This window comes from Lingula anatina, chromosome 1 (genome assembly GCF_051362555.1).
Source record: "Lingula anatina isolate TDL-2025a chromosome 1, LinAna3.0, whole genome shotgun sequence".
Taxonomy (NCBI): Eukaryota; Metazoa; Brachiopoda; class Lingulata; order Lingulida; family Lingulidae; genus Lingula; species Lingula anatina.
Genome location: NC_141767.1, coordinates 22,205,820 through 22,230,170, shown reverse-complemented (window position 1 = coordinate 22,230,170; position 24,351 = coordinate 22,205,820). Strand labels below are relative to the sequence as shown.

At 35.0% G+C, this 24,351-nt stretch overlaps 1 protein-coding gene across 1 annotated transcript in view; it reads left to right on the top strand.

Moving 5' to 3' along the window:
- LOC106178796 (protein O-mannosyl-transferase TMTC2) overlaps nucleotides 1–22,054 on the top strand; it is a 29,336-nt gene extending 7,282 nt beyond the window's left edge. The window contains exons 3-13 of the mRNA XM_013562146.3: nucleotides 7,477–8,080; nucleotides 11,465–12,323; nucleotides 13,209–13,323; nucleotides 15,214–15,299; nucleotides 16,673–16,734; nucleotides 17,803–18,004; nucleotides 18,442–18,563; nucleotides 18,800–18,881; nucleotides 19,463–19,577; nucleotides 19,807–19,870; nucleotides 20,037–22,054. Coding sequence (XP_013417600.2) covers nucleotides 7,477–8,080; nucleotides 11,465–12,323; nucleotides 13,209–13,323; nucleotides 15,214–15,299; nucleotides 16,673–16,734; nucleotides 17,803–18,004; nucleotides 18,442–18,563; nucleotides 18,800–18,881; nucleotides 19,463–19,577; nucleotides 19,807–19,870; nucleotides 20,037–20,228 — 2,503 coding nt within the window. The 3' untranslated portion in view covers nucleotides 20,229–22,054. The remainder of the gene's footprint in view (nucleotides 1–7,476; nucleotides 8,081–11,464; nucleotides 12,324–13,208; nucleotides 13,324–15,213; nucleotides 15,300–16,672; nucleotides 16,735–17,802; nucleotides 18,005–18,441; nucleotides 18,564–18,799; nucleotides 18,882–19,462; nucleotides 19,578–19,806; nucleotides 19,871–20,036) is intronic.
- Nucleotides 22,055–24,351: the final 2,297 nt, after the last annotated feature.

Sequence of the window (24,351 nt, the reverse complement as noted above, 5' to 3'; positions counted from 1 at the left end):
GGAGCACTAGGTGTCCGACAAAGATGTGTTGAGAAATACTCCAACAACTGTATTAAACAATACCCAGATTTTTAAATAGGTATTAGTTCAAAAATTCTGTCGGTCCTGAATGGAATTCACTGCAATCTCTTAGGCATTTTTAAGTCTCCAAACAGGATCTTCCTTTATCAATGCATGAAAATACGATATTGTAAGCATAACAAATACTAAAACCATTTTAAGATAATCAGCCACAAAAATGCTTTGTTTTGGCAAAAAAAAAAATTATACCTCTTCCTTTGAAATCTTAAAATAAATGTAAAACAAAATTTATTTTCAACTTTTGCTGTGTGTTAAATTTAATGAGAAAGAGTTCGTTTGCATAGAGAAATGTGCTGGGGACATTTGCAGAAGCTCATATATAAATCAAAATGCAATATTAAAAGACAGACTATTTTCACAAGAGAATACGTTTTGAACGTGCTGGCTGTCATGTTCAAGGCTGTTAGCTGTACAAAATGTAAAATTCCAAAGATCCAAATAAGGTGTCTGCTTGTATATATAAGATGAACCTGAAATTTCTGAAGCAGAGTCAGACTTGCACTGGTGTGATTGATTTGTATTGCATTAGTATGCAGTGAGAACTTCAACCCTCATCAAAGGGCATTTGATGATGCAGTGCCTGACCTATGAGCAAGTCTTTATCAGATAGAATATCATAACTATTTTCTCAAATTTCATGTCAGTGGATCCTGTAAATTTTTGTTCTTTTGAAATCATCTTTTATTGGATAAGATTATTTGAAATCCACGTCACAGTTCTTTGCCTGGGGTAGGTTCATTTTGGATCTAGGGATTTCTCTTTTCAGGTTTCTAATCATGGATTTTAGTGGTCCATAGACCTCACCATCTGTTTTTTGTGTGGAGTTTATTTCATCAGATGTCAGTAATCAGAGTGGGCTCTCTATAATACAATTTTGAACTGAAACTTTCAACCTGCTAGAGGTTACTGCACATGACTACAGACTTTTGTTTTATTTGTAAATTGAGTTGTATGGGGCTTGGAGTCAGAAAACGTGGGAGGATTCTCATCTCTTACTAAAAGCTTTGGATGGTCGAAACAGGCTGCTGTACAGGACTTACATGTTGATTTTTTTTTTTTTTTTTTTTTTTTTTTTTTTTTTTTTTTTACTCTGCCAGATATAATAAGAAATAGACAAATTGCCCTCTTCATATTTTTTTACATCACCAGTTGGCATATAGTTATCTCAAAAATAAGTTTCCTTTTAAGTTATTAAGTAAAGTCAGATATACCAGCAATATTATTGCTAAGTATATTCTTGACTAAATCTGCACTGATCCTTGTTTAAAACATTTTTATTAAAAATTTGAAAATGGAATTTCTTCTGTAGTGAATAAATGTAGGCTGATTTTTTTTGTAAAGATTGGATTTTTTTTACATAAACATAATGAACAGAAATATTTTGGTTCTGAATAAAATGTATTTTTAACTTTGTAATTAGCTCTTTCATGGAATTTTGATCAGTTTGAAAATGTCATTTGTGAGGTTAAAAATGTCATTAATTTAAGTGGTGCCAGAGGGAGTGACATCTCTGTTGTCCTGTAGAGGAAGAACCATGCAGAGTTCCTCTGTCCTTGCCTTGTGCCTATGTATAATCAGGAATGGGAGTTTTAGTACAGGAGTGTGTGGAATTTAAAAAAAAAGTCAACTTCTGAATTGAATGCTTTTGCCATGTGAAACCAAACAACACCAGCATGACATTCCGAGTCACTTTCTAGCTTAAAAAAATCAAACTCTCTGAATTAATAACACTTGTAGTGGGAGTCTGCTTATTCTGCCCTCTCTCTCTCTCTCTCTCTCTCTCTCTCTCAAAATTTGTCCACAAGTGCATCTGCCAGGATTTGATTTTTTGTGAAAGTTGTTGCCTTGTGTAGCAACACACATTTTGAGAAATAACTCCTGCTAATTTGACATTAATAGGTGTTAACTCTAGTTTCCAGTAGCATGTTCTTCTGGTAGTTTGTTTTATGAGCAAATTAAAATGAGATTTATTTAAAAGGCAGCTGTGGATGTTGGTTCCCCAGTCCTTTTGTAAAAACTCAATATTTAATGGTTTGACTTGAGGAGTCCTTTAGTATACTTGAGTAATTTGTCTAATAGTGTCTGTAGGTACGGGTCAGAACCCTGTAACCTCTGGGGCAGAGTTCACAGCCTACATTCTGGGATGTTAGACAGCATTTTTGACCCATCTCAGATTGGGCACTGGTGTGGAAATCCCAGATTGTGGTGTGTGTATAGTCAGTATTTGTCCTTCCACAAGCAGAGAAAGCAAGTATAAAAATTACCTGAGAAGTCAATAGAGGTGGGGCATTGTGCTGGCCATTATTACAAAGATATTTGAACCCCTCCCCAATGGCCAATGGCCTTGTCTTTTTGGGATCCCTGTACTGCTGGAAGCCCCCCTGTGTGATTGTCACTTGTAACTGATCCACTGTTGAAAACTTAAATTGAAACTTTGACTGCTTTGTTTGGGTGTTGTCAGCCCAGCTTGGTAGACCGATTTACTTTATCTCCCCCTCTCAATGACTGATGCCATTCTTTTTTGGATGTAGGTCTTGAGGTTTTTTGTTTTAAAGCCAATGTGGTGTTTCATTCAATGTCTCCTAGGCAATATGTCCATGAAAATAAACAAAGCTAACCATGTATGACTTCTGTTTAAGTCAAGAATGGCCATATGTAGTTTTAGATTGGTGTTGATAGACACCTCCAATATGTCATAACATGAGTGAATGGTGGGCATATCAGATTTTCATTGATTAACACATCAAACAGTGTCGAATAATTTGAAGGACAGGGAATCGATCCTCATGGGAAATTATTTGTGGCCTTCAGACAGACTTGTTATGTCACATGACAGGCAATCTTACCACCTTTCCCAGTGAGCCCAGCAGAATTTGAAAGGCTTCCTTCCAGGTAGAGATTACTCTGCTATTAAGTATTCATTACCCCCTCATCAGAGTGCTATTAACGTGTCTGACCAGTGAGCAGTATGTCCAGTATTGCACCAAGTGGAAATTGAATGTGGCAGTTTGAGGGATAAATTGCCCTGTTTTCTTGTGGTGGGGAGTTATACTGACAATGTCATTGTGCTGCAGTTTCACAATTTTAGAGACTGTGAGGGATCACCTCTTTTTATAACAACATTGGTAGTTTTTTTTTTTTTTCAAAATGATTTAAATCATTTCAAAGAGGTAAAAGATGATTTTTAAAAGATTGAAAAAGGAAATGACAACAGTTGACTTTGTGTTTCAGGACACAGTAGGTCAATATAAATCTTTTTGCATGCATAAAATTTTTCTTTTGTTCTTAATTTATTTCCTGACACATTTATCAGTGACATTATTCTGCATTTGTGATAAAGTTTTTACATATGTGTACTTGTGTAAAACCATCTTAGAATTGTTGGGTCACAGAAATTTATTCTTAATGCACTTAACAGTCAGTGAAAAGTATGATTATTTTCCAAAACCAACTTAGACATGATTTTGGAGGCAAAGAGGTTTAGTGGCGAAGAGTTTGTTTTTGAGCCAGTCTCAATACATCACTAAGGTTAAAAGTTGTATTATCACATCCAAAACCTTGTTTTCATACTAAATTGACTCATGCTGAAGTGCACAAGAGCACTTTTGACTTTTCTTCAGGGTGCCGCACATTCCAGGCAGGTGTGCGTATCAAGACTGTCTACCAGTTCCCAACTATATGTATGCCCAGAAAGCTACTGGAGACACGGTAGATGGGTGAAAAGGGCAGCTTTGTATTTTTAACGTGACAAGGAACAATACACAGTGATACAGCACCAGAGGCCAAAAAAGGATAATTTGCGGAGAAAATTTTCCTTCCAAGACATGCCTCCCCTGCCATAACAACACCACAGGGTTATTCTGCTGAACAAAGGGAAATTTCTCTATAAATACCTATGCCTCAAGGGGTGTTCAAATGATGGCTTATTTTTTTGCACAGGTGAAGAGAAGACTCGGTTCGTACCTGAGTCAATATCTCTATTGAAAAATAAGCACTTTCAATTGAAGAGCTGTGTTTGGTTTGAGCTTAAAGTGGCGCCATTGAGTGGTCAAAGGTCCACCTAGGTGAAGGGATTGACTTTTTTGATGCAGAAAAATGCAATTTTCTAACACTTCTTACTGCTGTTTGCCTTTTGGACGGTTGACGGCCCCCACCTTTCTTGCCAGCTGTGATCAATGGGTTCATGTATAGGGGCTTTCTCACAGAATAAACAAGTTATGATTCAATATTTGCTCCTCATTTTCAATTTCCCATACCAACACCTTCCATTGTCCAGTGATCCAACACACTGAGAGCAAAGTTTGCCCAGCAGCATTGAATATTGGGTTTTGGATGTGCAGTCTTGGCTGAAAATTTTGGCTGAAATTACCAATTCCCGTGTTTGTCAACCCACCATCTGATTTACGCTATAAAGTTGAGTTTGAAAACCAACCATTTGTTAATCTCTTTTTAGTAGTGGACGAACAGACATAATGTTGGTTGTTAGTGGCAGGTATTCTGCATGAATAATCTGTATTGCAGACCATTACCGCGCATTTTCATCCAGAAGTAAAGTTGTTTCACGTCTTTTTAAGCATGTTCTTCACCATTGCTTGATTGTCTTCTGACAAGTACGAGTCTGGCAGTCTAGATGCTGAGTGTGTAGAGACATCCCATATGTCTGCTCCATTGCCTTGATGCCCCAATAATGAGGTGAAGTTATTGTTGAGCAGATGGCTCAGAACGAAAGGAAAATGCCTCATTAATTTTGGAAAATGAGTAAAAAATGGATGAGTTATTTTGACAGCACATTCAGGAATAAGACCCGATCAGCAATTATTCGTTGACATAATTATGCTAACTTGATTTGACGGCTATAGTCAGTTGAAATTGCCATCTTTCTTTTAATGTGCACTGTTGCAAAGAAACTGGCACTCGTACAGTGCCGCTTTTTTCTCCTTTTTTTTTTTCATACCTAACTATGATACAATTAGAAATATAATCCCAGTTGAGGGATCTTCTCTATATATTTTTTTGACTATCATACAACAGATTAAGTTGGGTCCTTATGGATAGACAGGTAAAAATCCTTGGTTCCCACATTTCCAGACCTTGGGTGCTCCATGAGACCATCCTGCTGGAAATATCTCCAGCAGAGACACAGAATATAGATTTACTCGTCTTGTTCTTATTCTGTATTATGTTACTGCTCTCCTTGTTATTCTTTAATCATTGGAAGTCTGGTATTTTTCACTTCTTTGCATCTTTTTGAATTATTTCAGTGCTAGCTCAGTAGTATTCATTTTATTCACCATAAGTACATGTACGTATACCCAGAGTATATCAGTTTGAATCACACCAGCGTCTGTCAAATACTACACACTATCTGGATATAACAGTGTGAGAGCACAAAAATAAAGAATGGCACTTTTTCTAATCTACTATGTTTTCTTTTTTTATGATTTTTTTACACTGTATATACCGGTACTAGTACATTTATATATTTTTACTTTTAAATATATGTTGTTGATTACAAACTTGTGTTCCTAAATTTGAAATGCTTTAAAGAAGGCATTGAGTGACCGTTATTTCTTACTTATTGTGCAACCATTTTGACTATTTAAGATTGTATGATTGTCAAAAATTGCTAATAGTCCAGAAAGTATAAATCGGATTTGTGTTATTTCCCATCAGCCGTTTTGTATCCCTGAACTCCACTGCTACTACTTTTGATAACTTTCAAAATTTATTCATTTCAATCAAATTTTTATTGTTGAATTCCGTATACCATATCAAAAGCTCTTAGGACAATGTTTGCAAACCCAGGGTTTATCTCAGTAGAGATTAGTGCTTCACCTGTCTATAGCCTCACTTTACGCTATGCGGGATCCTCTGTTAGGGTTTAACAGCTATTTCATAACAAAGACGATGGAATTGATGTCGCATGGGGGGATAAGAAAGATAGAAGTACAGATTATTAATCCTCGTGTTTAATAAGAGAAAGGTATAATCTTGACCAACCCAGTTTAAGGAACACATGCTGATATTTTTCCTATTTTTGTTAGATGAAATAAAATGTATGCTGTTGATTCTGCTAGAAAACTTTTTCTAAATCCTAGAAATATATTTTACTTGATTATGGGATTACTGTACTGCTGTGCTATGTTTTTAACAGATAGATTTTGACATTTTGTTGTTAGTAGAGTAGAAATAGAATATTGTGAAACAAAGTGCATTAGAAACAATTGTTTGAGAAAAGCTGCGTCAGTTTCACTATGTGTTTCAAGCAAGCTTCCTGTTCTTAAATTGACAGCTTTCTCCCAGGACCATTTAACTTTTTTGCATTGTTTGTTTTGGCCATAAAGACGGGTTTGTGGTAATTATGCCAGTAAACAAAAACCTGAAAATATGTTAGCTTACATGAGCAAATGGATCCCAAATACATATTTAACCAACATTAGCATAAAGTAGAGAGACTGAGTATAGGGCTGGATGTCAACAAAGAAAAGGTCTCTTTACAGGACTTAGCAACCTAAGCAAATGGAAAAGTTGAAAGTAGAGAGCTGTCTAAATGTAATTAAGACGCAGCATCCTATGTCGGTTTATTCTAGCACAAAGCCTCAGGCAGCCCACTGTTTACCTGAATTATCATGACAGAGACATCAAAATAGAGAGAAAGTTAAAAGTTCCATTCCAGCAAGAGGAATATAAGTGTAACAAATATTTGATCAACTGTTAGGTGAATTGAAGTTAATCCTGTCTGAGAAAGACCACAGGACCCCCATGAGTCTAACCTTTTTCACCTGGTAAACTAAGAGATATCTCTGATCTTCTCGCCTACTAATAACATGTTGACTTTTCCTCTAAGTTTTTATTAAGTTTAACTTTTGATAAGTAAGAACATGCACTCTGCTGGAATATTAAAAGAATCTGGAAAGTGAGAAAAAAGTGTTTAAAAAACATTCTCAACTGCCAAACATTACAAAAAGTGTACCCTACAATTGTTAAGTTGTCTTAGAATTAAATTAAAAGTGCATTTAAAGAAATCCGATCCACTTTATCACATAGTCCATGAGTTGACAATTCAATATATTTTGTAATCAATCATTCAAAGAAAAACAATTAAATTGGAATTAGTCTTTTTATATATAGTATTTACTTTTAAAAACCTGTAGAATAAGTATTTTCATTTTAACCAAGACTTAACTACATTATTATTGATACGAGTTCATTTTGATTTCTGATTAATAGAATTCATTGTGCTTATAATGAGTTCAGTTGAATTTCAGCATTTTTCATTCATGATTTGTTCACCACATAATTATGTCACGAAATAAGAAAATTTTAATTGATATGTTTGAAAATATAACTATTTATAACTATAATGTTTTATTGAACATTTTCTCTGTATTGCAGTCGTGCCATCCAGAAGAACCAGGACCTGTTACCACAGACCCCTGTGTGGAACCTGTTCTTGGATGACTTCTGGGGAACTCCTCTCACACACAGTGGTTCACACAAGTCGTACCGTCCCCTGTGTGTCCTGTCCTTCAGGCTTAACTATTACCTGGACGGCCTGAATCCAAGGGGTTACCACATAGGCAATGTATTATTACATGTAGCTGTTACAGGACTGTACACATACTTTGCAAAATGCTTCTTACGAAGGACGTTTCCCACAATTCTAGCAGGACTTTTATTTGCAACCCACCCCATCCACACAGAGGCAGTGGCTGGTGTTGTGGGACGTGCAGATGTGGGAGCCAGTTTGTTTTTCCTGCTGGCATTTCTTTGCTATCAAAGATTTTGCAAGTACAGGGACAAGTCATGGCAGTTTTGCAACCCTGAGGATGACGCACAGTCACGGAAATGGCTGTCCATGTTCCTAGTGGCCATATTTACTGCTTCCAGTATGCTGACTAAAGAGCAGGGAGTCACTGTACTGGCCGTCTGTGCAGTTTATGACATGTTCATACAGCATCGTATGCGAGTGTGTGATCTATCTCTAGTCCTATCTGTGGTAAGTGTGGCCTCTTGAAATCATTCAATAAAGATGAGGCTGTGAGGTACATGTTGCTTAATTGTTTGAAGATTATCACAAAACAAATTCTTGAGAGTTCAAAGTACTTAGCCTACAAAGGCATTTCTCCTTCACGTCAAAACTCCCTCCTCTGCTAAATGAAAAATGGATAGATATTCTGCTTTTATTTATTTTTTTCAAGTGTTGCCTGATTGATAATCTGTATAAACTTGACAGTATATTTATTGATAACCATACGATACTATGTGAATTATATAACTTAACACCTTACAAGTTCTAACCATTTCATAGGGAATACAATACCATGATATCCAGTTGACAGTGAGATTTTAAAAAGTCAGTTTATTGTATAAAAGACTGTGTATGAGACAACAATGATAGAGACTTGTGCATTAAATTTAGTTCCCATTGTTTCCCCATTGATTTCTCAGCATGTTGTCCAGTTGCAGCCCAGAATTTTTCTTTGTTTTTTTTTTTTCATGGCACCTGGAAACTGCGGTCTATGGCACTTTTCTAAATTGATTGAGACGTTGGGTCTCTTTTCATTTCCCTTTTTGAACTTTGAACTATAAAACGAACTTGTGAATTTTTTCATCTGAAGATATCAATTTTTGAGAAATACCCTAATCTAAATGAGTCTTATGAATTGCTGTAGAAAACTTGTCTCTGGTTTAAAGAAAGGTTTTCTGCATTACCCATTACTTTATCTCACACTTTGCTGAATTTTAAGGCACATCATTATAGTGTAGTGTTAAAAAAGGAAAAAACAAGTTTTTATGAGAGGTCACTAAGAAGGAGCATGGTGCCATGGTTGTGATTTGTCATCAAACCTGACACTAATCACGAGATGATGGGCAAATGCGTCAGCTCTATTCTGTGGAAGGTTTGTTGCATGTATAGCTCTATGGCCTGTGGCTGAAACCTGCTCCATTGTTTTGTCTTACCTGTTGTCAGAATTACGCGACACCTGTGCAGTTGTCAAAAAATCTTTTATGTTCATTCCAAATAACTTCATAAATTATAAGCGATTTTTATTGACACAACTCTGAGAAGCTGTTTCACCACCATGATTGTCCATTTTTGAAGTGAACAGATGGAAGAGAAGCATGAAAACAGGTCTGTGATGAAGACAGGGGGAAGTTTTCACCGAGTTTTAGATAAAGCATTAGTATATGATCTGCTGTCAACAAATGGTTATAAATTATATGCAATACAATTCTCATATCCCTCCTGAGTGAAGCTATATATAAATAATTCAAGAATTATGGTGTTTGCTTGAAGTTTAAGTAGATCAATGTGGAGATGTGTTTCATGTAATCCCCAGCCCTTGTAAACACGTCATTGACAAGTTTGAGAGTGATTTGTTGCCAACATAAACCATTGCAAACTTTTTTATTAATTTTTTCTAATTCCCTTGCTCATTTATCATTCACCTGAAGCATGTTAGTGATATCCCTGTCATTCTAAGTCTACAAAGGGGATAAACCTACATGTTCTATCACTTCGGCTCAATTTTCAAATGCATGACTTTTCTGCACTGGCCCCCTACCTCAAATTTAAAAAAGGATTTTGCTCTTAAGAAATACCTTTTATGTAATATGTCATTTTTCATGGTAAGACTTCTGAATAATGGTTGCACAGTTTAATTTTTTCCTGAAATTTTTTTTAAATAATATTTTTTTGTTGTTGCACAGTTCATCCTCTTCATTACTTTGCACAGGAGCAGTGTTACACATAAACACACATGCTCAGGTTGAGAATCTGTCATTTAGTCTTATCTCACACGGCTTCCATTGTTACTTATATAATGACAATTGGGAGTGAGTAGGCAAGGATCTTTTTATGAAGGAAATAAAGAAAGCACATTAGTCTTTGATGTGAGCGGTTAACAGCCATGTAAAAATTTTCCAACAATTGTTCTGCCACTACATGTCAGTTTGTAAGTTGAAAGGTCTAAATTTCATGAAGTTCCCTTGCTGAATGCCAAAAAAGGCGGATTTATCCTGAAGATTAGTGGCAAAATCTGAAATGTATGTTTAAAATATTCATTTATCATATTAAAGATGAAAAGGCAACTCCACCTGTATAATATAAAACTGGGAACTTTCAAACTTAGTAACTCTCCAAAAACATAACAAAGATGATGTTTCCACAGCTAATTTATGTGTTTCTCAAGATGCAGCCAAAATGTATTATGCAACACGCTTTATGTTAAGACTGATTTTCAAGTGCCTTTAAGTACTGTTAATGTATTATTCAGTTTCATGAAAGTAACACATGAATCATGTTAGAATACTTCTCTAGATCAGTGAGCATGTCACAATTCATCACAAAGGCAATAGTATTCATAGAAACTCACCACAACTTGGGAATTATAGATCATTATACAGTCAGTTGCATAAAATTCTTAGTCCTAAGTACTGTTTAAGTGGCGGTATTTGTTTGATGTGGTAATGTGTACACCTTTTAATACATACATATGTGACTTTAATTCATGTCATGTTGCCACTATTTAGAAGCTACAAATTAACTGTCAGCTTCTGAACTCTGGATAATGAGTCAAATTGTCCATGAAGGTAAGAATCAAGGAGCAAGGAAACGTTTAACCCCCTATTGTTCATGGGTCACTCTTTGTTGGGCCTCTTCTCCAGCAATAACTAACGGAGAATTAATGCGATCTATATGGCAAGAGGAATGAAAATAAGATGTTATGCAATTTCAGTTTGGTTAGTTGAATATCAATAATGTGTTTGGCCACGACTTCCCAGCACCTTCAATAAACCATTTATTTTACTCTCTGGTGGGGAGATGTCTACATTATCCAATTGTCATACCAAGTGGAGAGAATCGTCTGCTGATTATGTACATGGTTTAAGTCCGGGATAGTTTTGTTTTGTGTTTATACCCAGAGGCATAGGAGCACTAACCGAATTTGTGGCGGATGAACACAAATCTCTGACAATAAATGGCAGCTTTATGCCTGGTTTAACTCTTTTTCTGTTGAGGTGTCTTTAATTTGAATCATTTAGCAACTCCTTAGAGCACTAAAACCATAAACATCTGCCCAGTTTACTGTTTAATATTATAGCTCTATATATTTTTCTGACCACACCAACACCTGTATGTGAAGATGACCAATGAAAAGTGTTATTTTCTCCAGTTATTTTCAAGCTCATTTCTTGTTATCGATTTTAATTTAAAATTTTTTTTTTTTTGTATTGCAATGTGGCCATTAAATTAATTTTACAATTACCCATAATTTGCATATTGTTATATGTTGATGTAAGATTTATGCACATACACCAAAATGTTAGCATTAAATTATTTTTTATCATTCTAAACATCTATTATTGTATTTTGCAGAAAAAGTACAGGAGTCTCCTTGAAGGCCTTGCATTACTGACAGCAATAGGAGGGTGCTTGGTTAGCTTTCGTATCTACCTTATGGGCAGTAAACCACCTGAATTTGCTCCAGCAGACAACCCTGCGTCAGACTCAGACAGTTTTCTGACGCGAACACTGACATTTTTCTATCTGCCAGTAGTGAATCTCTGGTTGTTGATTTGTCCAAGCATCCTGAGTTTTGATTGGTCAATGGAGTCTATACCGTTGGTTGAGTCATTGGCAGACCACCGTAATATACTGACTGCTGGCTTTTATGCAGCACTTGCAGTAACAACTAGTCAAATTGTCAAAAATTTAAATCAGCAAGGCAAGCAAGATGCTAAACCCTCAGCTGCAAATGGTAATGGGTTTTCTCATCATTGGGGTTCATCTAGTCATTATACAAGTCATTCTAAACAAACAGTGGCATACAAACGCCATAGACTCGCCAGAAGAAACTCCTCCAGCTCCACAGATAGCAGTGACGATAATCAGAATATTAAAACCACTACTACAAATAGGACGTTAAATGTTCTTATCATATCCATGGCAACCATGATCTTCCCATTCATCCCAGCAACAAACATATTTTTCTATGTTGGTTTTGTGATAGCAGAAAGGGTTCTCTATCTTCCCAGTATGGGGTTTTGTATGCTTGTGGCAGAAGGTGCTTATTTATTACATAAAAAAATTAAAAACAAAGGACAAAGAAGGGCAATGCATTTATTACTGGTGGTTTTGTTGCTAGCATTTAGCGCAAGAACTGTTTTACGCAATGAGGATTGGAAGACGGAAGAGAGGCTATATAAGTCTGGAATCTCCGTGAACCCTGCCAAAGGTAAGTACATAGCATGACTTGTATGTTAAGTTACTTGTTTTTTGTTTCGATAAAAAATAAGACCTGTATATAGGTGGAATTATGACCAGTTGTTAAGTTTTGTTACATTTCTGCTAAGCTTGTTGGAACAGACTGATTCCATTGATCTCATTTGTGCAAATGAGTGTCCCCAGAGGAATCCCATGGATAAAATTGGTATGGAGAATGCAAGATTAAGTTTTTTTTTCCCTGAGGGAAAATTCACATGGCAATCAATTTCACAGAAACAGATGGAAATAAAACTAAAAAAAACAAGCCATGAATTAACTCAATTGATTGCCTTTCTGTATTTTTTTCTTGGAAAATTACCCTCATTGATAATTTAGTACCAGACAAGCAAGGCCCAATGTTGATTTAGAACCTTGTTTTCTACTAACCACGTTGATGATAATTGTATATGCAGCAGTTGCAGTATTGAAATTGGTCGCAAATACTAGTAATTAGAATGATTTAGAAGGTCCAAGGTCTGAAAGGTTTTAAAGAATGTCGGCAGGTTTTTACATATATAAGGACAACTCATTTAAGTGTTTTTCTTTTCTCAGAATGAGAAGAAATTCAAAAATCTCCTTGTTTGTTTCAAATTATGTTAAAATTGGGTACCTGTTAACTTTATATTATTTTTGTCTTGTATCTGCTTATGAATTTTCATCATGTGCATATAAATGAATATGTTTAGTATTTAGCTGGCATGGTCTTTTAAAATTTTTTAATGTTTTGTTTTTTTTTTCAATTTCTTTTCACTTATAGAGATTAAAAACAAAAATTATTGGTGAACTAATAGAAGCTGTCATTTAATTATATCTTTTAAGAATTAAAACATTTGTAGTTTAATTTTTTTTTTTTCAGCATGGGGTAACTTGGCCAATATTTACAACAGTCAAAACAGAGTGGAAGAAGCAGAACAAGCTTATTCTGCAGCATTACAACATAGGGGCAATATGGCAGATGTCCACTATAACCTGTAAGTTAGGAAAACAAATTTTTAGTACATTTACATTAAAATAGCAGGAAAAGGAATTAACAAATAACTTGATTTTTTAATTTAGTATTTAAGTTTTGTGTTGTAAAAAATGAGAAAGGCTTGCCAATTGTTGTTTGATTTCAAAATCGGGGATATGCACAGATCATTCCTGATTTTTATGTATAGTTTATTTTGTTGTTGATTGGTGTTAAACCTTTTTATAAACGCTTACTGTGATAGCTCAAAACCTTGTTTAGAATATTGATGATGACATTAAAACCTGAAAAACAAGTGTGTTCTCTTTCTGTAGGATATTAAATGTTGAAAGACAATTGAATTCTTTAAAACAAGCATGCCATCAAATTATTTTTTCCTTAAAAGCATGATTACTGTGAACAGCATTTTTTAAAGACTAAATTATGCAAGGAGGCTTGTTTTTGCTGTTCTCATCTCAACTAACCAATTATTTACATCACACCTTTGCTCCTACAGTTTAGGTCCAGTGAAAATTGGGAATAGAATGCCCTTCTGATCACTTCGCCCAAAGGGTGGATAAATTTCCTCTTGACTTAATTTGATTATCTTAAGACAACTTTTCCTGGCACCAACTTTACATATATGTGCCCTGTATATGCTACCTTACAAGTTTGACTTTTTTTATGACTTTTCCATGGGGCATTCCCATGGTAACTTGATTAAAGTTGTTGTAACTACGGACCAGGGTGGACAAGCTGTGGTTGATTTGTGCCCATTAAGGAGCACCTGGACTGTTAAGAACTTCGTCACTGTTAGAAGAAAAACTGCCTGTTATACATTTAAATACAGCCACTTTTAAATTTTCTACCATGAACTCTATGTTGCATTTGCACATATATGATGCTTGGCATTTGCATATAAGATGTGCTTTTGCTTATAAATACTAAATGGGTTTTATAGATCATGTATTTTATATCTTTTTCCATGTAATATTGATTTCTGAAAAGGTTGGATTTGTAGGTCATATGTGTCATTGTCATAACTCTGGTGCTAATCTGCAGCAAAGAAACGGGGGGGAAAATGGATTGTATGACTTGGCAAATTGCATGAAATGAATAAATTAACTGAAATAGATATATCTTGCAAAAAGTTCTTTCTGATGGTTGAAAAAATGTTGAAATGGCTCCCAATGTCAAGCTCTGTGAGACCTGAGAATAAGAGTCTAATTTCATAGCAAAACATAAGTCAAAATTTGGTTTTTGCTTAAAAAAGTAAAATTTCAGTCTACTTTGATACAGGTTGACTCAGTTTGTAGTTGTTGTCTAGCTGATACTAAAATGAGAATATATCACACCTATTCTACAAAAGTGAGAAACTTTATGATATAGACCAATGTTTACTCTACATTATTGGACTACTTAAAATTTGTCCTGTGTTGAAACATACCCCAAATTTTCAGTTCTTAAGTAAAGACCAAATTTCAGCTTTCATTTTGTGAAACTGGGCTCAGATCCAATCCGCATTATCCCTACTAGTGTAATTGACTGATCATATTGCATTGATCCTGTCCTCATTTCTTTTGTATCCAGTCTGCTTAATGAGAAAAAATATTGCAAGTCACACTTTTGTCCCTGCTCTTCTTGTTCTCATGGTATTTGATTTCCACTGCCATCTCAGTAGACTGGAAAATCCATGCATGCATCAGAGAGGCTAGGGCAAATGCAAATTTACAGTTTAACAGGACCTTTCCTGTTGTAATGGTGTTATCACACTTGCTAGATCCCCTCTCAGCTTTCACTGTGAAGCCAGATTCTGGAAACTCTTATCATGGATATCATGTTTTATTCAAAATATGCTGATTTATCTATATCATCATATTAACTTATTTTTTGCTTCTTTCTGTGATATTTTCAGAGGTATTTTGTTACAAGAGCAAAAGCGCTACAAAGATGCCATCATAAGTTATCAGAATGCAATAAAGTTCCGCCCAAGGCTCTCATGTAAGTGTGCATTTCAAGTATATGCAGCAATTAAGGATTGGAATAAATCAGGACATTACTTACAGAAAAATATATTTCAAAAAAGAATATTGCAATGTTTACCATTTTTTTTTTTATTTTAAGGAATCCCTCTTTAAATGATCAATAATTCTATGGGTGTCCTTGTCTCTCAGTCAATGATATACATAGCGTACTTGTTGTCTATGTTTTTTGAAAGGACAAGTAGGTGATACGTCTGTATGTGATGTTGATGGTATGAATGTATGCAACAGTTAGCTAATGACTGCCATGAATGATTGAGAAGGAAGATGATTGAATTGCAGATGAACCACTTGATACCTTTGAGGCTGGGCGGCTTGATTATGCAGCCTACGCGTGCGTACATGTCGGGAAGGGGGGTTAAGCCAGTTTTTGTTATTCGTTGAAAATAATGAATATTTTTTTCTTGAGAAAAAATTTGAACAGATTGTCTGTCAAGTTAATCCTAGTTTTTATTCAATGGGTGATATTGGGATGTTGCGTTTTTGTGCAGAAGATTTAGTATTTGATAGTGAGCATATGCCCTCACCATTGGGATGTCTTTGCAGTAGTACGTTTCCTTTTGTAAAATATTTGGTATGTAACACAAATACAGAACCCCTCCCACCTGCCCTTTAAATTATATCAAGTGTTTGTGCAGCTCAAATCGGTTACTGAATACAGCCAACCCAAAGGTAAAAACACAAATCAATGCCGTCTCCAATTCTGGCAGTTCTTTGTCATCCATTTATTTATGGTAGACCCAGTCATAGAAAATGGACATCTGGAATGACCTCATCTAACATGTCATTGTCCGAACAAAGGCTGGTCAAACCCCCAGTTTACACATGTGACAATACCAGCCCCATGACTTAGACTGTGTCAATAGAAATGTCCAGAGATTTGTGAGGGTAGGCAAAACATAGGGGTCAAGTGAGCCCTTGTATTTCAAATTGAAATTGCAAGAAAAGCTCTATGCTTGGGTTGGCATTTGACCTTTAATGTTAGAGAAAGGCAGGGGGGATGAAGAAAATTTATTAAAGAAGATTGAAATAGTTGAAGGATTTTAGAATTTTGTTTATTCTTAATTTATTTAGGTATGAATATTATTTGATAAACACCAATGTAACATGAAAGTTCTGATTAAGGTTCATACTGTTATACTATCAATTACCACTTACACCCCTAAACCATCAGTTATCCACATTTTGTAAAAATGGAAAATACTTTCACTTAATATTTTTAATGTGTTCTCTTTTTATCAAGATGTGATGTATGTGGGTGATAGGGTGTAAGAGAGAGAGAGAGTAAAAGAAATTGTATGTATTGTTTATTTTATATTTTTCTTTTTCTAGTGGCTCATTTGAACTTGGGAATTGTATATGGTATCCTTGGAAGAAATGATGATGCTGCTAAGGTGAGATTTTTATCATTGTATAAGAATCGTCATTTAGAGGTTAAAGGTCCTGTTGTTTACAACGAGAAATTTTCATTTTGGTATTCTTGAATGCAAAGAAAAGCATGTTAGAAAAAAAAGAAAGAAAAAGTCAGAAAAAAGGCCTGCATAAATTTGATTCATGTTAGTCACACAACTTCATACAAAGAGAATTACTCCATGGTATCAGTTAGAAGAGAAATGACATCCATGGGCATTTAATCTTCAAAAAAAATTGTCCAGAAATAAGTTAAAGTTGTTTACCAGCAAAACTGCCTTGACATGCCATGGAATTAGATAAAGATAATCATTCTTTCAAACAAGAAACAACATTAATGGGGACAGTTTGTCTGAGCTTTAACATTGGGATGACAGTAAGTGAGTCATGCAACATCTGCTAGTCAGTATTTTAGTTATGTGCTTTAGGTGGGTGGTACCATCCAACAAGTATTTGGTCACTGTCTCAACAGACTACCTTTGATGATGTGAGAGTTGTAATGAGCCTCAGAAAAAGATTTACGGGAGTGTCAGTGAAAACTTGCACAGCACATGAACATTGATAATATACCGAAGTTCTTTGTGAGGAACAGTAAGGAGTTTATGGTCCAACATCATGCAAACTTATGTGATCTACTTTTATCAGATATGATTTTTTTTCTTCTTTGATTTAAATGGAAATCTGTTTTTTTTTTCTTGGTGGTTTTCTGATCAAATGAAGTGCCCCTATGGTTATAAGGCTCCAAAGGCATTCCTTCTTACTTTTTTCTTACAATCCAAAATCGTGTCTACAACAGGAAGATTTGAATTCAACAGATTGCTCAGAAGCTACATTGTAGTCTGACATTAATATTTATGTGGTTGGGGCATCAGTGGTTATAAGAGAATAAACATCTGTAAAGTTTGTATACATGATAATAAGATGTGTCAAAAATACTGGTTTCAAACACAGCACTTATGTATTCATTAAAAATATCTGTTAACTCACTTCAGGGTTTGCAGATGTTGTATGAAAGTTTACCTGAGGTAACAAAATTGTCTTGTCATGTTCAGGTTTACAGGCACTGTGCCGAGCTTGACATCACAGGCCTGAAAGACCCCAAGCTCCACGAAGGCACAAAAATTTCAGCATTATACAACCTGGGCAGACTGTATGCAGAGCAGGAGAAGTACCAGGAGGCCATTGATGTGTACCTGGAGGCCATTAGGAGGAGACCTAGTCACTATGCACCACAGAGTCTCTTCAACATGTTAGGTGAGATAGTGGATTTGCTGTGAATGTGAAATGATTTAGCAAATGAATCTTTGTCACTATATTTTATAATCTCACTTGGTCACTTTTATTTATACCATTATTCAGATATTTCATTAGATAATTTGATATATGATAGATTCACTAAATTCGTAATGAAGTATCTATATATTGGTGGAAGAGGGAAGAAAACTTTAAAAGAGAATATGAGGAAGCAAAATGTGTCTTTTATCTCCTCAGCTATCCACTATTGGGAAGCATGTATGGTTAGTGGTAATAAGTTGCATTCATTGTTACCAGTCTGTTTCTGGTGCAGTCAAGTTCTGACCTAATCAGAGTTACATGTTTTTCTTTATAACGAGGTCTGGCACACACATAGCACATCTGTGTGTGTTTTTAACACGTTCTTTAATTTATCATGTTTTTATTTTCTGTTGTAGGCGAGGCTTATCTGAAACAGGGCAGTTTCTCCCAGGCTGAACACTGGTATCAGGAGGCACTCGCATCCAAACCTGACCATATTCCTGCTCACCTGACCATGGCCAGACTGTGGCATAAGAGGGTAACTCCTTGGTTTGATCTTTGAAGCTGTTATGTTCTCAATAACTCGACTGAACAAATATAACTGTTTTTGTGATGTTTAAACCTGTAAGTCGTTAAGATCAGTATATTGTTTCAGAGTATTTATTTTCACTGGTATTTAATTGGATGAATATGTGTGTGTGCAATGTGTATGCTACATCTTGTATGTAACTTAATTTTTGATAATAGATTGAACACTGTTTTAAATAATTGCAGAACCAAGTATCAGAGGCAGAGAAATGGTTTCAGAAAGCATTTGCTTTGGATCACAAAGACGTATCAATTTATCAGCATTACAGTGAGTCAAGTTAATTTTCTTTGATCTGATAAGAGAAATGATCTTACATGCTAGTCTTGTGTCATATGTTCGTAAATATTCCCCTCTTAAACTTTTGTCAGTACTATAAAACATATCTCTACAATGTTGAGGAAATCCTACAGTTTTTAAAAACATCTACAAATAGAAGAATCGCGGGAGACCTGTTTTTATTAAATCATCCTGTCCCTTTTGTGGAACACTTGTGCTTTTATTCCAAGTGCATGTTACATCCTCTTGAAATAATGGATTAATATTTTTGCACAATAATTGCATTTTCCATCCCAGGGAGAATGTAGTGATTGCATGTTACTGTGCATTCATCTTGATCCAAGTGGAAAAAATACTGTATTCAAACATATATGTATGGGTGTTTAATATTTGGAACTCTAAAGAGTAAAGGTCAGAAAGCACTAAAAAACTGTTGAAGATGCCTTGAAAGTTCCTTGTTTGTAAATTTTTTCATCCATGGAAGACTCCTAGAGCTGAAAGTGTTTCTTGCAGATTACTTTTAAACTAGTATCAAAACTGTGTTAAATTTTAAGTCTGTGCTGTTTTTTTAGGTCAGTTTCTTTCTGACATTGGCCGCCATGGTGAGGCTGCAGATATGTACAAGAAAGCAACAGAATTGACCCCAGACGATTTTGAATTGGTATTCAATGCAGCCAATGCACTCAGGTTAGTAGTGTTCACTTTACTACTAGAAAATTCAGGATTTCCCTGATTCTGTGAGCATAAATAAAAAAAGATTAAGAGGGGGTGAAGGGAAAGGGGCGGGTAAGTGCCTTATGGACCAACATCTTCTATACATCCTTGCAAGATTACATTTATAATTTGTATATGTAGCTAATATGATGTGGTAGAATTGTTTATGAGTCGACAAGTAATGCTTTATTTTCTATTTTAGACAAGCACAAAGAAACACAGAGGCAGAGCAATATTATAGAAAAGCTGCTCACCTCCGACCTAAGGTATGCTATATGCTTCATTTAGTTTTAAAAACAATTAATTGCTTAATTGAAAAGAACTCTTTCAAAAATTGTCAAGTCCTTGTTAATATTGACATTTGTTAGTCTTGGTGTGTTTTCTTGATATATCTGAAATGTTACATATATCTTGTTTTTATTTTCATTTCAGAGTGCATCTGCGCACATGAATCTTGGTGCCATGTTGCATTTCAACGGCAAACTAGGAGATGCAGAGAACAGTTATCTGCAGGCTCTAGAGCTCAAGCCAGACGATGAACTGACTCGAACTAATTTACGTAAACTGCGTAATCTCATGCAAACAAAGGGCAATCCCAGCAAGCGAGCAGGCAACAGGAGGTAGCAGACAATAATCTGTGATGAGAAGAATATCTCTAAGTTATGTACAGGAGAATAGAATAATAGAAGCAGTTGCATAGTCATCACGACTGCTGTTCATAATCAAAATTAGCATCTGTGCCATTAAGATGTGTTGTTTTTGTGAAGTTAAAGTTTAAATAGGTGTTTTTCTTTTCCTGCTTATGCTTAATGTGAGTGGAATATTTGTGAAAAGCAAAATAATTTATGTGGGAGAAACTTGGAAATTGCGAGTAAAATCAAATACTTTGGCATTTACCCATTTCTTTGGGTATTTTAGAAGCATTATTTAACAGAACACATTGTTTTTTAATAACAGGAGTATACATGTTCAAATGTATAAGTGAACTGCTGCAAGTTATTCTAATTTTAGTGTACTTTTCAAGGGCTGGACCCTGTGAAAATTTGATTATTAGTTTTAGCAAATATTTTTCAAGACTGCTTTTTGCCAACTAGCTGTGTATTAGCTCTCAGCTGATCTATTAAAAGAATGTGACATTCAGTTTAAGATACTTTTTGTATTCATGTGATGAAGACAAGATTACCAGGCAACATTTAGTATTTATAAAGACTCTCATTGTTAGGTTATTATTTAATTCCCTCCAGAAAGGGAATAATTAATGAACCTCTCCACGTAAATCAAGTTTTTAACAATCAAAGGCTCTATGATGATATTTTAAATGAAAAAAAATGTCACAATTTTTCCGTGCAATGTTCCCAATGTATTTGGTCAAAGAAATGGCAGGTACCAAACAACGTCTCAACTTGGTCTCTGCATGTAGTTACTATGTGTGACAAAATCTAGTCAAGTTATGAATATATTTATATCTTTCTTCCAGCACATTAGTCAAAGATGTGTCATAGGAACACATCTAGCTTGTTTGTATTTGTCTTTTATGGTGGTTATGATATGAACTGAATATCTAGTTTATCCCGTTTTAGTCTTTGTGATTGTCCCCTTGATAATTATGTTTTCATGGGAAATACTGTTACAGTGTTATCAGATTGCAATCCATATTTAAATTGTAAAATATTGTGTTATATTGTTTTTATGTACATACCAAGTGTCCAATTAGGAATTTTTCAGACATAAAATTTAAATTTTAATCATTAAAAGGCCAATTTAATAGCATAAAGCTAATAGTTTTATTCTTCAGATTATTGTACTGGCCACTGAAAAGATCTGAGATCTTTGCAAAATATCAATTAGGCATCAAGGGTGATTGGATAACAGTCTTTAATGCTTAAGGATTTGCTAGTGTTACAGCAAGGAATACATTTTTTTATTGAAATTTATCTTTAACTGGTGCCATCGCTATATATATTAGAAACAATTAGCAATAGTTTACTCTTGGTGCTTGCAGATGTTAGACTGCAGTTCTGTTTATGTGTTTTGTAGCCCTGTTATCTGTTATATTTTGTATTTTTCCTCATGAAAACAAGTTTCCCAGGATCCTCCCCATATCAGGTCAGCATCTGACTACTGTTGCTCACCATATGTAATGGTAGCTACTTTTCTTAGATGCTCGAACTAAGAAAATTTCCACAGCATTAAAATGTGTATAGGTAAACATGATATCACTTTGAGCAATTTACCAGCTCCGTCCAAGAAAATAGCACATCTTTGATCTGTTGAAAAAATTGTTTAGTCAAGGGTGGGGTACTTCTTTACGTCTCCCAATTTTAAGAGAATAAATTTTGGTAACGAGATGATTAATTTACTTTTTAATATCTCATGTTAACTGTGTCTTTTCAGCTTTGTTAAAGGGAAAATAAATGTAAATTAAAGATTAAACTATAATGATTGCTGTGTTTTGTTTTTAACTGAGCATTGGTCAAAGAATGGTAAGGAGATTTAAAGGCAGAAAGGGCTTATTGTTGGACAAAATCATTCTATTAAAGTGGCTCTTACAGATTTAGACGGTTATACAACAAAAAAAATATTTTTATTATTTCAAAAAAAATTAATGATATATACATATTAAGGTGGTAATCATTATTACATGCTACTATTATAGTATGCTCACCTTTAGAAAAAATATAGAACTAACTACAAGATAAATAATAATTATGGAGAAAGAATTCTAATGAAAAATATTAATAATGAGATGTAATAAGGTTGGCAGGAAGGCCTGGCACATTGGAAGGTAGCTGTGGGTATACCTTATGTGCCTATTTCACGCCGACCACGAATTCCACGAACTTCCAGGAATTGATAAACCCCAGGGTTCTTATTTTAATCGTGATAAACTATTTGAGTTCTTAACTGGTTCTTATTTATTCTCAGTCAGTTCTTGCAATTCTTGAGAGATCGTAAAATCGTGTCAAAAATGTTGAGCTTTTCAAAATGTTGGTCCCGAACTCCCAAATGAAAAATATCTTGGTTAATTCTTATCAAATCCGTGGAACAGTTTTCGATATCGTAACTGATTCCTAGTACATTCTTACCCATTCCTTTGTATTTTTACGTATACCTTAATATGGGAATTGTGAAGCATTCGTCTGACCACGATTTTGACTACCTGTAAAGCAGGGGTGAGGGGGGGGGTTATGCCTATCTTGAGGAAACATTCCTTGAAATTTCAAGAAAATAATCAAGATTACATTTATATGATCGTACCTGAATCGTACGTAGGTGCATTTGGCAGATACTTAGCTTTCTCTTAACAGAATCCAAATATTTGAGAAGTATTCTGAAGTCACTCTTGCAAATCGTAACTATTTTTTGACAACATTGGTGCTGTTCAGGCAAAATCCCACGAATGTTCTTAAGTCTACCTTAACAAATTTAACTGGATCCTACAGGGACAAAATTTCTACCAAAAATGTGCAAAATCCAACGATTGCTCGCGATTTTTAAAATTTGTCAGTTTCTTGCGGTTTGTGGAATTCGTTGTCGGTGTGGAATAGGGGCATTACAAAAATCAGTTGAGAAAGTGATTATCAAATGACAAGTTTTGAAGATCAATCAGGTAAACAAAAAAGCGCAGTGTCTTTCTTTTTAAATTTCAATTTATCACAAAATCTGCGCCATAAGTGGTATTCATTTTGTAAACTGGAGACTAGAAACGTATGGGCAACTGCCTTTGAGGTCTTCTTTATTTTGGGTAGGAGAGGTAAATAATAAGAACTCGTATTTGTAGTATTTTAACTTACGAAAATGTTTTGCTACTACATTTGTCTGCCCGTTTGTGTTTTTGTTCAAATTTTGGTCCTGAGCTAGAGGCCACAGTTTTAGAAGTTTCCATTTGAAATTATTTTTTATATTGGTAGTAGCCCTAGGATCACTGATTTACTTTTCGTAAGGATCATTACGATTGGCAATATATTTTTTTTATTTACAGTTCACCCCAAAGGCCAATTTTGCTTTAGATCCTGTCCATACAACACAACGCATTTTTTGTTTTATTTCTGCAAATTAAAGACCCCTTGTCGTGAACCCGGTTTTAGCAGTTTTACTGAATCTTATTTGTTTAAAAACGATCAAACTTGATTGACCATGTGCATAAAGGCGAGCATTGTGTAATAAAATCATTCCAATTTTTTTCTCTCGTTTCATTAAATAAGCTGTTATTAAATTGACAATTAAATATTGTCCTTGAGAGTAACATAGTGAATCATTTCGTGCCTTGCGAATACAGTGGTAAAACTTTGAAAAGGGTTGTAAAATTCAATCAATATTTCAGTGAATTCTCACCAGTTGCAGCTGACTAATTCTGGCATTTTGTTAGAGCTCAACGAGTTGAACCGACACAGACAACTGTCGCAATTCTTGTTGTTTTGACATAAAGACCATGGCAGCCTTTGACTGTTTGATTAAACCATCAGCGCTGACCTTCCTTCTGGTACATGTCCAACATTGCAGGGCTCACAACGGTTTAAACCATTTATGATGTGACTGAAAATCCAAATTTTGTAGACGACAAAATACCAAAAGTGCAGCGGGAGTTGTTAAACAGCAAGAATATTATTTTTTAAACATTCATTTGGAAGCATGCCGAAATGTATCACCATTCTTGCAAATAAGCCGCGAGGAAATTATGCATGCAGCAACGGTTTATGAATTATGCTGGAAGACTGCTACAACGCAAAACTAACAACACGTATGA